Source organism: Macrotis lagotis, chromosome 4, assembly GCF_037893015.1.
Source record: "Macrotis lagotis isolate mMagLag1 chromosome 4, bilby.v1.9.chrom.fasta, whole genome shotgun sequence".
NCBI classification, from domain to species: domain Eukaryota; kingdom Metazoa; phylum Chordata; class Mammalia; order Peramelemorphia; family Peramelidae; genus Macrotis; species Macrotis lagotis.
In genome coordinates, this window is record NC_133661.1 from 204,859,142 (window position 1) to 204,872,402 (window position 13,261).

At 38.1% G+C, this 13,261-nt stretch overlaps 1 protein-coding gene across 4 annotated transcripts in view; it reads left to right on the forward strand.

Annotated features, from left to right (window-relative positions):
* Positions 1-12,690, forward strand: part of WDR76 (WD repeat domain 76) — a 59,290-nt gene extending 46,600 nt beyond the window's left edge. For all 4 annotated transcript variants that reach the window (XM_074235272.1, XM_074235274.1, XM_074235271.1 and 1 more), the window contains exons 11-13: positions 876-1,028; positions 7,588-7,641; positions 12,148-12,690. In XM_074235272.1, coding sequence (XP_074091373.1) covers positions 876-1,028; positions 7,588-7,641; positions 12,148-12,403 — 463 coding nt within the window. In that variant the 3' untranslated portion in view covers positions 12,404-12,690. The remainder of the gene's footprint in view (positions 1-875; positions 1,029-7,587; positions 7,642-12,147) is intronic.
* The last annotated feature ends 571 nt before the right edge of the window (positions 12,691-13,261 follow it).

Here is a 13,261-nt window from a genome sequence, read left to right on the forward strand (position 1 = left end):
TTTGCATGTAGCTGCTTTGATTTTATTATCTTCTGGTTTTGTATCTTGATCTTGCATGTCAATATAGTAACTTTCTATGGTTGGGTTCTTTTTTTGATATTTGCTTATTTTTCCAAACTATTTCTTGACTTTTAATGTTATGTTAAGGTTGAGCTCTCCTCCACAGGTAGAGAGGGCACTGTCTCAAGTTTCAGGTTTTTTTTGTTATTGTTTTCAGATCTAGTTCTGGCTTTCATATTGCTTTGACACATTTCGTATTTTAGGAGAAATTTTTATAAATGCTAATCATCATTTTTGATCTTGAATTTATCCCTTTTTTGAATATTAGTTATTAGAAAGGTATATTCTTCTCTCACCTCTTTTCAGAATGCCTGAGTTCTTCAAGCAGTCTCAGCTCAGGTTCCTTTGTCCCATTAGACCTATTCTGAGCTCCTACCTTCCCATCCTTTTGTTAATGCTCTCTTATTTTCCCTAGAAAAATCACTTTGACGGGGAGAGATAATACATAAAAAGGGAACTGAATGGGAAAGGGGGGATCATTATGGGAAAGGTCATAGAGTCTGAAGTATAGCTGAAAGGGGAATAGAGAATGGATATCATCCATAAAATGAAGGTCCTTCAAGTAGTTTTTCTGCTTATGATTTCTTTCCTCTCATCCCTGCAATTGTTTGTAACATTAAGGGTTAAAGGATTCTGTCTCAAGTTTTTTTTTTAAACATCTCAAGTATTCTTTGCATACTTAGTTTCTTTTAAGGACTTTATTGTATATTTATCTTATGTATTAGCTTTTAAATTTATATATAAAATCTTTTTATGTTTTATTAATTTTCAGGTATTGATTTTCTTTTAAATGGCTAATTACATCTATGTTATAGGGATGTTCATATTTATGATTTGCGGCACCTCAAATCCAAAGGAACGAAACCTTTGATCACTCTGACTGAGCACATGAAAAGCCTTGCTTCTGCGTATTTCTCACCTGTTACTGGCAATAGAGTAGTGACAACATGTGCTGATGATAACTTGAGGTAAGTTGAGGAGGCATTTTACGTTTATTCTATAATAGATATTCTGAAGATGTTGTTAGTACTATACTGCCAAACTCGAAGTATTGATGACTTCAAACTTTGGGACAGTGTTTGAACTATTGGTCTGTAGCTGCTTCAAGGAGGCCACTATGAACTTGGGTAAATTGAGAGATCTGGGATCTAGTGAAGAGGAGATTAAATATGGGCCTTATCCATTGGGTTGTTCTGAAGACATCCTATTCACACTGCTGTTTTTCAGGTAATGAATGATATTCAGTGGCGATAGATGGGAAGGACATGTACTTCTCAGATTGTTATGAGGATAAAAATGAGGTGTTTTTTTTTAAAGGGCTATATAATCATCACACTGTTATGATTACTAATACCTTGGAGGGAAAGAGGGCTTATCCTTGCCAATGTAGATCTGAAATCAAGCTCCCTCTTCCTTCCCTCTCTTCTCTGCCTGCTTCAGTGGAATCTCAAACCCTTAAACTTCTCCAGTAGCTTAACTTTGATTCCCTTCTGTAGCCATTTCCTACAAATGCAGTTTTTGAAACATTAATTTGATATTGAAAAAAGTCCTAAGAAAACAGGTTTTAGACCCTGAAAAATAATTAAATTAATATTTGAATTCTAAATTTGAAGTCTTGTGACCAGTAACTAGTAAGCAAAGTAGATATGGTCTAGGTCTACAGTCAGGAAGACTCATTTTCCCAAGTTCAAATCTGGCCTCAGACACTTAAACAGTTGTGTCACCCTAGGCAAGGCACTTCATGCAGTTTGTCTCATTTTTCTCATAATGTAAAGTGAGCTAGAAAAGGAAATGACTAACTACTCCAGTATCATTGTCAAGAAAACCTCAAGGGGAGGCTAGGTAGCGCAGTGGATAAAGCACTGGCCTTGGAGTCAGGAGTACCTGAGTTCAAATCCAGTCTCAAACACTTAATAATTACCTAGCTGTGTGGCCTTGGGCAAGCTACTTAACCCCGTTTGCCTTGCAAAAACTTTAAAAAAAAAAAAAGAAAACCTCAAATGGGGTCATCATGAGTTGAATACAACTGAATAACAGCAACAACTATAAATGAAACTATAAGACAGTTGCAGCTCAATGGAAAAGGTAGCATAGGCTTTCCTTGAAAAGACAGAATAGTTGAAACTGATTTCATTATGTGTCAGAAGATTTTGAGAACCATTTCCCAGGATAATTGCTCATCATCTGCTTATGATTAACATAAAGCAGAAAGAACAATATTGTACCCAGAAAGCAAGTCAGAGACCAAACAAAATTTAGAAGTGTATTTTTTTTTATTTACCCAGGAGTTGCTAGGGGTAAAAATCCAAATCTAACAACTCTGATAATAGAATGAGCAAGGTTTTTATAGTATTTTGAGGGGTGGGAGTATTGTGAACAAGCAGGGTACAGAAGCAGAAATAGCAATTAGATATATTTCCTTGTCAGACTGTTGTACATATGTGACGTAGATAGATGGCCAATAAAAGATGGAAGGGGGTCAGGGTCTAACATGTTTCAGAGTACCAGAGAGAGGGTCAGGGGTCTGCCTGTGGCACAGGACAGTCACATACCAGGGAGATTTAGGTCGGGTGGAGTTTACTATCTCACAGCTTCCGTTGCACCTGGGGATTGGGGAGGCAGTTTTAGGAAGGAGCAGGAATATTTCAGAAGCAGCAAAAGGATTAGGTTGACATGAACATTAGGTGAGTCTTGGATAAAATTCATGGTATACCTCCTGACTCTCAAAGTCAGCTATTTGAACCCTGTCAGTCCCAGACTTAGGGGCGTTGGGCCAAACTGTATTTCTGGGAGGACCCAGAAAAATGTCAAGGACCCCCTTTACACAATATCGATATTGTATTTCAATATGAAGTGAATTGAAGCTTACATTTTAGCATCTTTTGCAGAAGATGAGAGTATAGAAAAATCTATTGGAGAGCACATAACATTTTTCAAACTTTAGTGACTTCATTGGGAAAATGGACATATCAAGAATGATCTTAAAGTTATAGGGGCAACTAGGTGGCACAGTGGATAAAGCACTGGCCCTGGAGTCAGAAGGATCTGAGTTCAAATCAGCCCCCAGACACTTAAATAATTACCTAACTGTGTGACCTTGGGTAAGTCACTTAGCCTTGCCAAAATGAAACCACCACCCCCCCCCCCGCCAAAAAAATAAACAAGATTATAGATTTAGAGCTGGAAGGAACCTTAGAGGTCAGCTAGTCCAAGCCTTCATTTTATGGATGAGGGAAATGAGGCCAGGAAAAGTTAAATGACTTGGCAGTATCATATTGCAAATAAGCATCAGTGTATTTTAAGGGATAGGGAATAATTAGTTACTGATATCAACTAGTTAAAGCAGAAGTCAAAAATCATTTGCCAAATTGGAAGAAAGGATAAAGATGAGAAGGCACGAAAGTAAAACCTGTTGTAGCCAAGTAATCATAGTATTACCAATAATGCAAAGAGGAAGGAAACAGTGATATGTATGTATGTACCATTACCATTTCCTTTCATTTTCATGGAGTTCAACTGATGTAAAGAAATGGCCCTAGTGAGGAAGAACCCAGCAGCTGCTTGAGGCAACAAACATTTGATCTACTTAGAGTCATGCCAACACAGGGCAACATCAGCTGATAATAAATATTAATTTGACAAGCCTCTGACAGAGAAAAATGGTGATCAGTAACATCTTATAAGATGGAAAATGTGTTAAAGCGGAAAATTTGGCTCAATGTCCCACTAAGCCAGATCACTCCAAAAAGATAACTTTGTTCAACTGTCATTTATCAGTATTGCAGTATTTTAGTGGATCTGTGATCTCATTGATGTGGGAAGTCATTCCAGCTATGCAGATTGTCACCCATCCATGCTTATCATACTGTATGATTTCTCATCTATTCTCTCCAATATATCACTAGAGGAGATGCCCCTACAGTGTCCTTTCTTGACCATCCTTTATTCTTTTCACTTATTTTTCTTTGATGACATCTCTTACACATCTTCTTCCCCCCTTGTTTGTGATATGTTCATGGTCACGATGTACCTTTCCACTGTCCTTGGGGAATCCTTAATTGTTGTAGAGATTGGTGTTCTGACTTTTTAACAATATTGGTTATTAAAAAAGATGAGTCTTTGATGGAGAAACCTAAAAGCTTGAGTTGAGTAAAAAGAATTTTGCATTTTCCAGACTGAATCTGTTTTACCCTTACTTTCCCTGTTCAGTTCTGAATTCAGCTGTGTCTAGTGTGTAAATATGAGTGAACAAGCTCATGTCATAGTCTGGAAAGTAGGTGTTCCTAATCTAACTCTTGAATAATTATAGTTCTAATGTTCTAGGGTCTAATGGAATCAGTAAAATCAGTAAAATGTAATCCCCAATAGTAGTATAGTAAATGCTATAGGGCATCTCTTTAATTTGGAGTCTGTGCTGGACTTTCTTTATGATATGGGGAATATAAGGCAATTTAGGTGGCACAGTGGATAGTACACTAGGCCTGGAGACATGAATTAAAATCCAGTCTTAGACACTTACCTAGCTGTGTGACCTTGAACAAATCAGTTTAATCCTGTTTGCCTCAGTTTCCACATCTGTAAAATGAACTAAAGAAGGAAATGGTAAAACTGCTCCATTATCTTTGCCAAATGAGGTCACCAACATGATTGGAAAAACAAGTGGCTTTGCTAAGCATATGTTTTCCAGTTTCCTGGTTCATTTAATAAATTCAGTATTAATAATTATCAAGTTATTGAACAAGGATATTTTTGTGATATCTTTAGGGAGTCTTGTATAATTCTGACATGACAGTTTTATCACTTTGAACAAATATAACTTTTTAGTTGTTTGATAGAGGCTGGGTTCTGTAGCAGTATTTTGAACTTCAAATGGAGCGAAGCCAAAAGGCATGTTGCTCAGACCCAAACCCCTATCAGAAACATATAGATATCAGACATGAGATAGTAATTGGACTTAGCCTTGCATTAGACTACTTTCTTTTCTCAAGAGTGCAGAACCTGACTTAAAGTCCGAAGTTAGGAAGTCAGCAGGAAAAATAAGCAAAGAAAAATAAGAATCCTGAAGACATAAATCTAGAACATGTATAAGCAAAGTCTCTTTAAAGAAAAATATAACTTGGGTACAAATTCACCTGGAATTCCTGTAGAGATAAAACAGGAGTTAAAATTTTTTTAAAAATATTTTTATAAATAAGTTGAGAGTTCTAAAGGAAATGTTTGGAAAAGAAATGAAAACTATGGGGGAAGGAAAGGGAATTAACACTTGGTACAGGAAGTACAAAACCTTGTTCAGTCAATTTCTTGAAAATTAAAATGGATTAAGTAGTTTTAAGCAGTGCAGACTTGAACTAAAGATGTACAAGCAGCTCTTTTTGAGGTACACAGAATGGGAAACTGAGGGAATATAATCATCAATTGGGAAATGACTGAACAAGGTAGGTTGTATAAATGTGATGGAATACTTTGGGGCTAGAGGAAATGACTTCAGAGAAAATCATGTGAACAAATAAAGGGAGCAGTAGAACAATTTATATAGTGGCAATAATGTTGTCAAGACAACTTTAAAAGACTTAGGAGCTGATCAGCATGATGAACAGCAGTGATTTCAGCAGACTCATGATGAAATTTGTTCTCTGCTGCCTCATGGAGAAGTTTAAGGACTCAGTGCAGAATGAGACAACGTTTTCTTTCTTTTCAGACATGGCCAAAGCTAAAATTTGTTTTGCTTGACTCAACATATTTATAATAATGGGTTTTGTTTTTCTTTCTTTTTCATTTGAGGAGGGATGTAGAAGAGAGAAAAGGCAAGAGTTTTACAGACTGAAAAAAATGAATTTAATTTTAAAAAATGGTCTAAAAATAATCCAGAAAATTTGTGATTGGAAATGAGGGGAACAAGTCACAGAATCAAAAGAATATACGATAGATGTTCACACAGCAAGAGTACTATATTGGTACAGACGGAAGGTTAAAATGTTTGCAGTTAGGTTAAATCTTATATGGAGATTATAGGGAAGGACCTAGACATGTGTGACATAGGATTTTTTCGAAAAAGCAGGATTCATTTCTGTTCTGCTACAATGAGGGAATACTCATTTCAGGGATACAGCAGGGATATTGAAGTGTGACACTGAAAAAAATGTAAATTAACTGCAGAATGCATGGAACCCCTAAATTTGTTTGTCATTTTGATGATTCTTAATGTAGCTTTTAAGCTTATGTTGTCAAAATGATTGCTTTAAAAACAATTTGAGGAGCTACACACAAATTTATATTATTTGGATTTTGTTCTTGTTTTGATTATATCTCTTTAAAATACTATTCCTATTTCCTTCCTTCTGCTGATGGGGAGCATGCTGCACAATAACTGATGATACATGACAATGCTTGTCAGTGTAATCCATAGAGGGCTGGTCTCAGAGCCTGGAAGAACTGAGTTCAAAACCTACATCTGATATCCTAGTATGTGACCCTGGCTATCATTTGGTGTCCCAAGTCTAATATTAAAGCTGAATTTCTTACTGATCTAGATCAGGAGTCAAAGTCTAGTTTTGTATAAATTTGTACAAATTTCCTTTACTGAAACAAAGGTGAAAATGTCCTAATGCACTGGTATATTAAAGCACCCTACATTTGATCCATATACTGGGGATGGGAATAATATTAGGGCAGTTGGTTCTCTACTTTTTTGTCTCTGACCCCCTTTACACACCCTATAAATCATTGAGAAATCCCCAGTAGAGCTTTTGTTTATGTGGGTTTATAGCTATTGATATTTTCCATTTTAGAAATTAAAGCATCTTAGCATAATTAACCAAAATTGTTTTGACTACATGGAGTGGGGAGGGGAAGAGAGTGGAGAAATGAGGGGTCTCTTAGACTACACTTTTGAGAACCACTGCATTAGGGAATCCTTGAAACAAGTGTGTAAAAAGAGGTCTTTTATCCATTATCTGAGCCTCAGGATAATAATGATTATTATGTTCTAGGCTTGTGTGACAGATGGCAGGGGCTTTTGAAACCTGAGAAACTATCAAGTGCTAGTAAAGCATGAATATGATTTGCCCATTTATAAGGCACTCAATATTGTAATAAATATATGAATTAGAATAGAATTCAAAAGTAGCTAGAGGAAAATGTTTTAAAGAGAGAACTTTGTTTTCTCTTGCAAATAGTATTGAGTCATTTGCTGAGTCTCCTATAATTATTTTCCTTTTTCCTTATTTCTAAGACTTTTAATGGATATTCTAGAGTCAGGTGTTTTCATCAGTTCTTTAGTGTTAATTACTGTTTCTTAGATCTCTCTGAGCTTGTTTATGTATAAAATGGGGAAAATATTAACTAGCTCTAGATACCTGATGGTTGTCAGAATTAAATGAGGGCTGTGGGTAAATACTATATAATATCTAATCTTAAAATTTTTTGTAAAATGCTATCTGCTTGTTATATAATACATCTAGAGAGAAATCATAAGGAACATGGATGGTTGGATTTTTTTTTTATTTTTTATTTTTTTTTACATTGCAGAGTCTTTGACACTAGCTGTATGTCTTCCAAGATTCCTTTGCTGACCAGAGTCAGGTAGGTTATGTAAGTAATGAATGCCATTGCATAACTGTTAAAACACACGCATATGCATATTACCATCAGATTATTCAAATTTTAAAACACATTATTATATAATGGTTGACTTAGTTTTTTCAGGATGCTATCCATATGTGGTCTTGATCCTAGACTTTCTGACCCTCTCCCCCAAATAATTTGTATTTAATTTATGCTTTTTCACTTTTTGTGCGTGTGTTCTGTTGCCCTCCCTTAATAGAATGTAATCTTCCTTTTTAGTGCAGAAAATGCTTTTATGTGTCTGTGTTGGGGGGGGGTGTCTGTGTGTTTGTATCCCTACCCCCTAGGACTGTGACTTACAGGTTCTATCTTATTTTGATTGTTTGTTTATTTTGGTAAGAGTCAGTGTGGCGTAATGGGTAGTGGAGTGGGCACGGAATCAGGAAGTCTAGATTCAGGTCCTGCTTCTGATGCTTTACTGGTTGGGAACTGAGCTCAAGAATGTACTGAACTGCTCAGGGTTTCAGGACATTGTCTGAACTACACATTAACTGACACATTGTCTTGGACTTGGATTTGTGGAGGGGAAAAGACAATAATTAGAATAAAATTCAAAGACCTTTTAGGGGGAAGTCTGTAAGGGGGAAATATTCTTTATTTCCCTCTTTAAATTGCGTTAATTTGTTAAGAGTAGGGGCCGCTAGGTGGCATAGTGAATAAAGCACCCAGCCCTGGAGTCAGGAGTACCTGGGTTCAAATCCGGCCTCAGACACTTAACAATTACCTAGCTGTGTGGCCTTGGGCAAGCCACTTAACCCCGTTTGCCTTGCAAAAACCTAAAAAGAAAATTATAAAAAAAAATTTGTTAAGAATAAGCACTTTTATATTTAAATGATTAGTGCCACATGTCTTCCTTTTTCCTAAGATGTCTTGTGAATAGATATTTTGGGTTGTGTATTTTTCTGGGTTGTTTATTGAATAACACTCTGGGTCTCTTTGTTTCATTTTTTTTCTTTTTTTAATTTAATATTTATTCTCATTTTGTACAAATAATTTTTTTATACATTAACAAAATATTCTTGTTTAAGAGTAAATGAAATACCCCCTCCCCCCATAAATGTAGACTTGCTTGAGCGATAAAGTAAAGGGGAGAGAAAAAAAATTAAAATTAAAAAAAACAGTAATTGTAGGTATGGCCAGGTGGCGCAATGGATAGAGTACCAGCCCTGGAGCCATGAGCACCGGAGCCTACATCTGGCCCTGTACACCCCAACAATCACCCAGCCATGTGACATGCAAGCCACCCTAACCCTACTGCCCTGCAAAAACCAAAAAGGAAAACAGACCCCAAATAAAATAAAATAGTAATAATAGCAGGGGTGGCTGGGTGGCAGACAGAGCATTGGCCCTTGAGCCAGGAGCACCTGGGTCCAAATCTGGTCTCAGACACCCAATGATCACCCTGTTATGTGGCCCCAGGCAGACCACCCAGCCCCACTTGCCCTGCACCCTCCCCCAAATAATAACAAAAAATATGCTTGAGTCTTTGTTCCAACACCATCAACTCTGTCGTGGGTGGATCACATTCTTTATAAGTCCATGGCAAATTTCCATATTTTTCCATCGTTGCCATTGCTGATTGCAACTCCCTCCTTTCATATTTATCCACTACCATGTACTATATTTTCTCTCTCCTTTCACTCTGACCCTGCTGCAGGGTAGCTGAGTGGCGCAGCAGACAGATCCCTGGTCCTGGGGCCAAGAAGCCCTGAGCCCCCATACCACCCCTTAGGCCCAGCATCCACCTAGCCCTATGGTCCTGGACAGGCCATCAAATCCCAGCCCCTTGCAAGAAGTAAAAAAGAAAATGTGTTATATCTGACCACTCTGCCCCCATGGTCCATCCTCCCCTCCTTTATTCACATCCCCACCCCTTCCCCTTGCTCCCCCCCTTCTTACTCCAGATGTCTATACCCCATTGAGTATATATGCTGTTTCCTCTCCTAGCCACCTCTGATGAGAGCAAAGATTCCCTCATTCCCCCTTGTCTTCCCCCTGATATATCACTGCAATAGCTCATTGTAATAAAGAAAAATCTTATTATATGAGATATCTTGGACTATTCCCCCTCTCCTTTTTCTTTCTCCCATTACATTTCCCTTTTTTCTATTGACTCCATTTTTACACCATATTTATCTTCAAATTCAGCTTTCTCCTGTGCTTCAACTATAAAAGCTCCCTCTACCTGCTCTATTAACTGTGAAGGTTCATATGAGTATTATCAGTGTCATTTTTCTATGCAGGAATACATGCAGTTCATCATCATTAAGTCCCTCAGATTTTCCCCTTCTCCTCCACTCTCTATGCTTCACCTGAGTCCTGTATCTGAAGATCAAACCTTCTGTTCAGCTCTGGCCATTCTAACAGTAACATTTGAAATTCCCCTGGTTCATTGAAAGTCCAGCTTTTTCCCTGGAAGAGGACATTCAGCCTTGCTGGGTAGTTCATTCTTGGCTGCATTCTAAGCTCTTTTGCCTTCTGGTATATTCTATTCGAAGCCCTACGAGCTTCCAATGTAGTTGCTGCTAAGTCCTGTGTGATCCTGACTGTGGCTCCACGATATTTGAACTGTGTCCTTCTGGCTGCTTTAATATCTTCTCTTTGACTTGGGAGTTCTAGAACTTGGCTATAATATTCCTAGGGGTTGGTTTTTTGGGATCTCTTTCTTGAAGGATCGGTGGATTTTCTCCATTTCTATTTTGCCCTCTGCTTCTAGGATATCAGGGCAATTTTCCTGTAGTAATTCTTTGAAAATGATGTCAAGGCTCTTTTCCTGATCATGACTTTCAGGTATTCCAATAATTTTTAAATTATCTTTCTTAAATCTGTTTTCTACGTCAGTTATTTTTTCAATGAGATATTTCACATTTTCTTCTAATTTTTCATTTTTTTGGTTTTGAAGTAATGAGTCCTGATTTCTCTCATAAATTCATCAATCTCCCTGAGTTCTATTCTTTGTCTGAAGGATTTGTTTTCCTCAGAGAGCTTTCTTATCTCTTTTTCCATCTGGCCAATTTTGCTTTTTAAAGCCTTCTTCTCCTCAGTAACTTTTTGAACTGTTCTATCCATTTGACCTAAGCTGGTTTTTAGCATGCTATTTTCTTCAGCATTTTTTTGGATTTCCTTGACTAAGCTGCTGACTTCATTTTCATGTTTTTCCTGCATCTCTCTCCTTTCTTTTCCCAGTTTTTCTTCCAACTCCTTCATTTGATTTTCAAAGTCTTTTTTGAGCTCTGTCATAGCCTGAGCCAAATTTGTTTTTCTTGGAGTCTTTAGATGCACGAGCGTGTGCTTCCTCATCTTCAGACTGAGTGTTTTGATCCTTCTTGGGATCACAGGCAAAATATTTCTCAATGGTGTTCCTCTTGTTTCTCTGCTTTCTCATTTTCCCAGCCTAAGCCTGTTTTTTGGGGTGCTTCCTAAGCTTTTGGGACACTCCCACAAGGGTCTCAGTGTGTGAGGATCTGTCCTCCCTCCGAATGACCATATGCGTCCCCCTCTGCTGTGGGGCTGAGGTGGGGGGGGGCTAGACTGCAATCAGGATCTGAATGTGGTCACAACCCAAGAGTTCTGTTCCAGGGGCAGAGGACAGAGCTCTGTCTCTCTCTTCCCTCCCTAGGCTCAATGGGCTCATGCCCTTGGGGGCTCCTGCTTACCAGCTCCGCCTGCTTTTGTTCCTGGAACTAGGCTGAGAGCTGGCCACACTGCTCTCTGTGTGCCCTGAGGGCTGGGCTTCAAGTGCTCTGCCAGAGGTTCCCCCCCCTTCCCCCAATTTGTGCCTGGTGCACCCCAGGGCATAGGTCGGGAAACTCTACTCCCAGCGCCCTTGGGCTGCCTCCGGGAGGCTGAAGTTCTTTCGCTCTGGTGGGCCACCCCTCCTACCCCGGGGAGCAGAGCCTTTCTGCTCTTTTCCAGGTTACCTTGAGTAGGAGAACTGCCTCACTGGGTCCCTCTGGGTTCTGTCTCTCGAAAATTTAGTTAGAGTCCCTAAGCTTATGAGTTTTGTGAGAGAGCGCCTAAGACAGGACCCATTCTTGTCGCCATCTTGGCTCCACCCCCTTGGCTCATGTTTTTAAAAAGACTTTTGGTATTTATTAAGAACCTTAGTATGGAATGAGAAAATGTAACATTTCCTTACCCCAGCCCAAAAGTATTTCAATTATTAAAGTCATGTCCTGTGTAGAAATGCTGCAAGATAGAAATACTAAACATTGTTGACCAAGCAGTCAGTTTAAACACTTGGTTAAAGTTTTCTGGAACCACCATCATGAAGAGAGCCTCCTGGAAGAGGCAGGTATTCAAATGAAAGAAAGGCTTTTGTTCCTCATTGAGGACAACACAATTACTGTTATGAGAAAAGTGCCAGAGCAGCAGTGCTCTCTGCAACCATATCTTGTCTATGATTCTTTTCATTTTTATACTTAATATCCTTACCTTCTTTGAAAAATACTGTTTTCTGTCTAGGCACAACAACAACACAGGACGGTGGTTGACCAGATTCAGAGCTGTCTGGGATCCAAAGAGAGAAGACTGCTTTATTGTTGGCAGTATGGCTCGTCCCAGAAGCATAGATGTGTTCCACGAGAGTGGAGAACTGATACACTCTTTTTTTGATGGAGAATACCTTGGCTCTGTTTGTTCCATCAATGTCATGCACCCATCTCAAAATATCTTGGTTGGGGGGAATTCGAGTGGGAGAATCCATGTTTTTAAGGGTTAAAAAACTTGCCAAGATTTTGCTTTGACTAAATATGCTTATTTAGGTGATACCACGAAACATTGATTTCTAGGCTTATATCACAGAAAGTTGCTATATATTGCCAAAATGAGCAGAATGCACTTTTATTTTTTTGGGAGAAATAATAGAAATTGGGAGTGTTTCCCACCCCCTAAAAGTAGAAGAGAATCTGGGGGAACGATTTATGTACATTTTTTTTATAGACATGGTCTGAGCTTACTAAAATGTTCTGAATAACCACTATTAAAGCTTTTGTGACTTAATTGATACTTGGTCTTAAGTCTTTAGATTTTCTGTTTTCAAATTTGTTTCTAGACTTAGACTGGAAGAGACTTTGAAAAATCTAGTTTTCTAATCAGAATTATACATACATACATACATATATATGTGTGTGTGTGGTTTTGTTTTGGGTTTTTTGTTTTTGTTTTTTTTGCAAGGCAATGGGGTTAAGTAGCTTGCCCAAGGCCACACAGCTAGGTAATTATTAAGTGTCTGAGGCTGGACTTGAACTCAGGTACTCGTGACTCCAGGGCTGGTGCTTTATCCACTGGGCCACTTAGCCGCCCCTAATCAGAATTATAGAGAAGAGATTATATGACATTTCAGATACATAATTATCGATTCTTTTATGTTGAAACTTCAGAGGTGATCAAGCAATCTTTTGAAATAACCATTCTCAATCTGAGTGGGTTAGGAGTTACTTCAGATGGACCTTTGACCATTTGTTTATTTGTACTTTTGGAATTTATTTAAAAAATTGATACCTTATATTTTTATATTACCTGCATGTTGAACTTTTCTTCTTTTCTGTTTCAAAAAGCCATCTCCTTATAGCAGGAG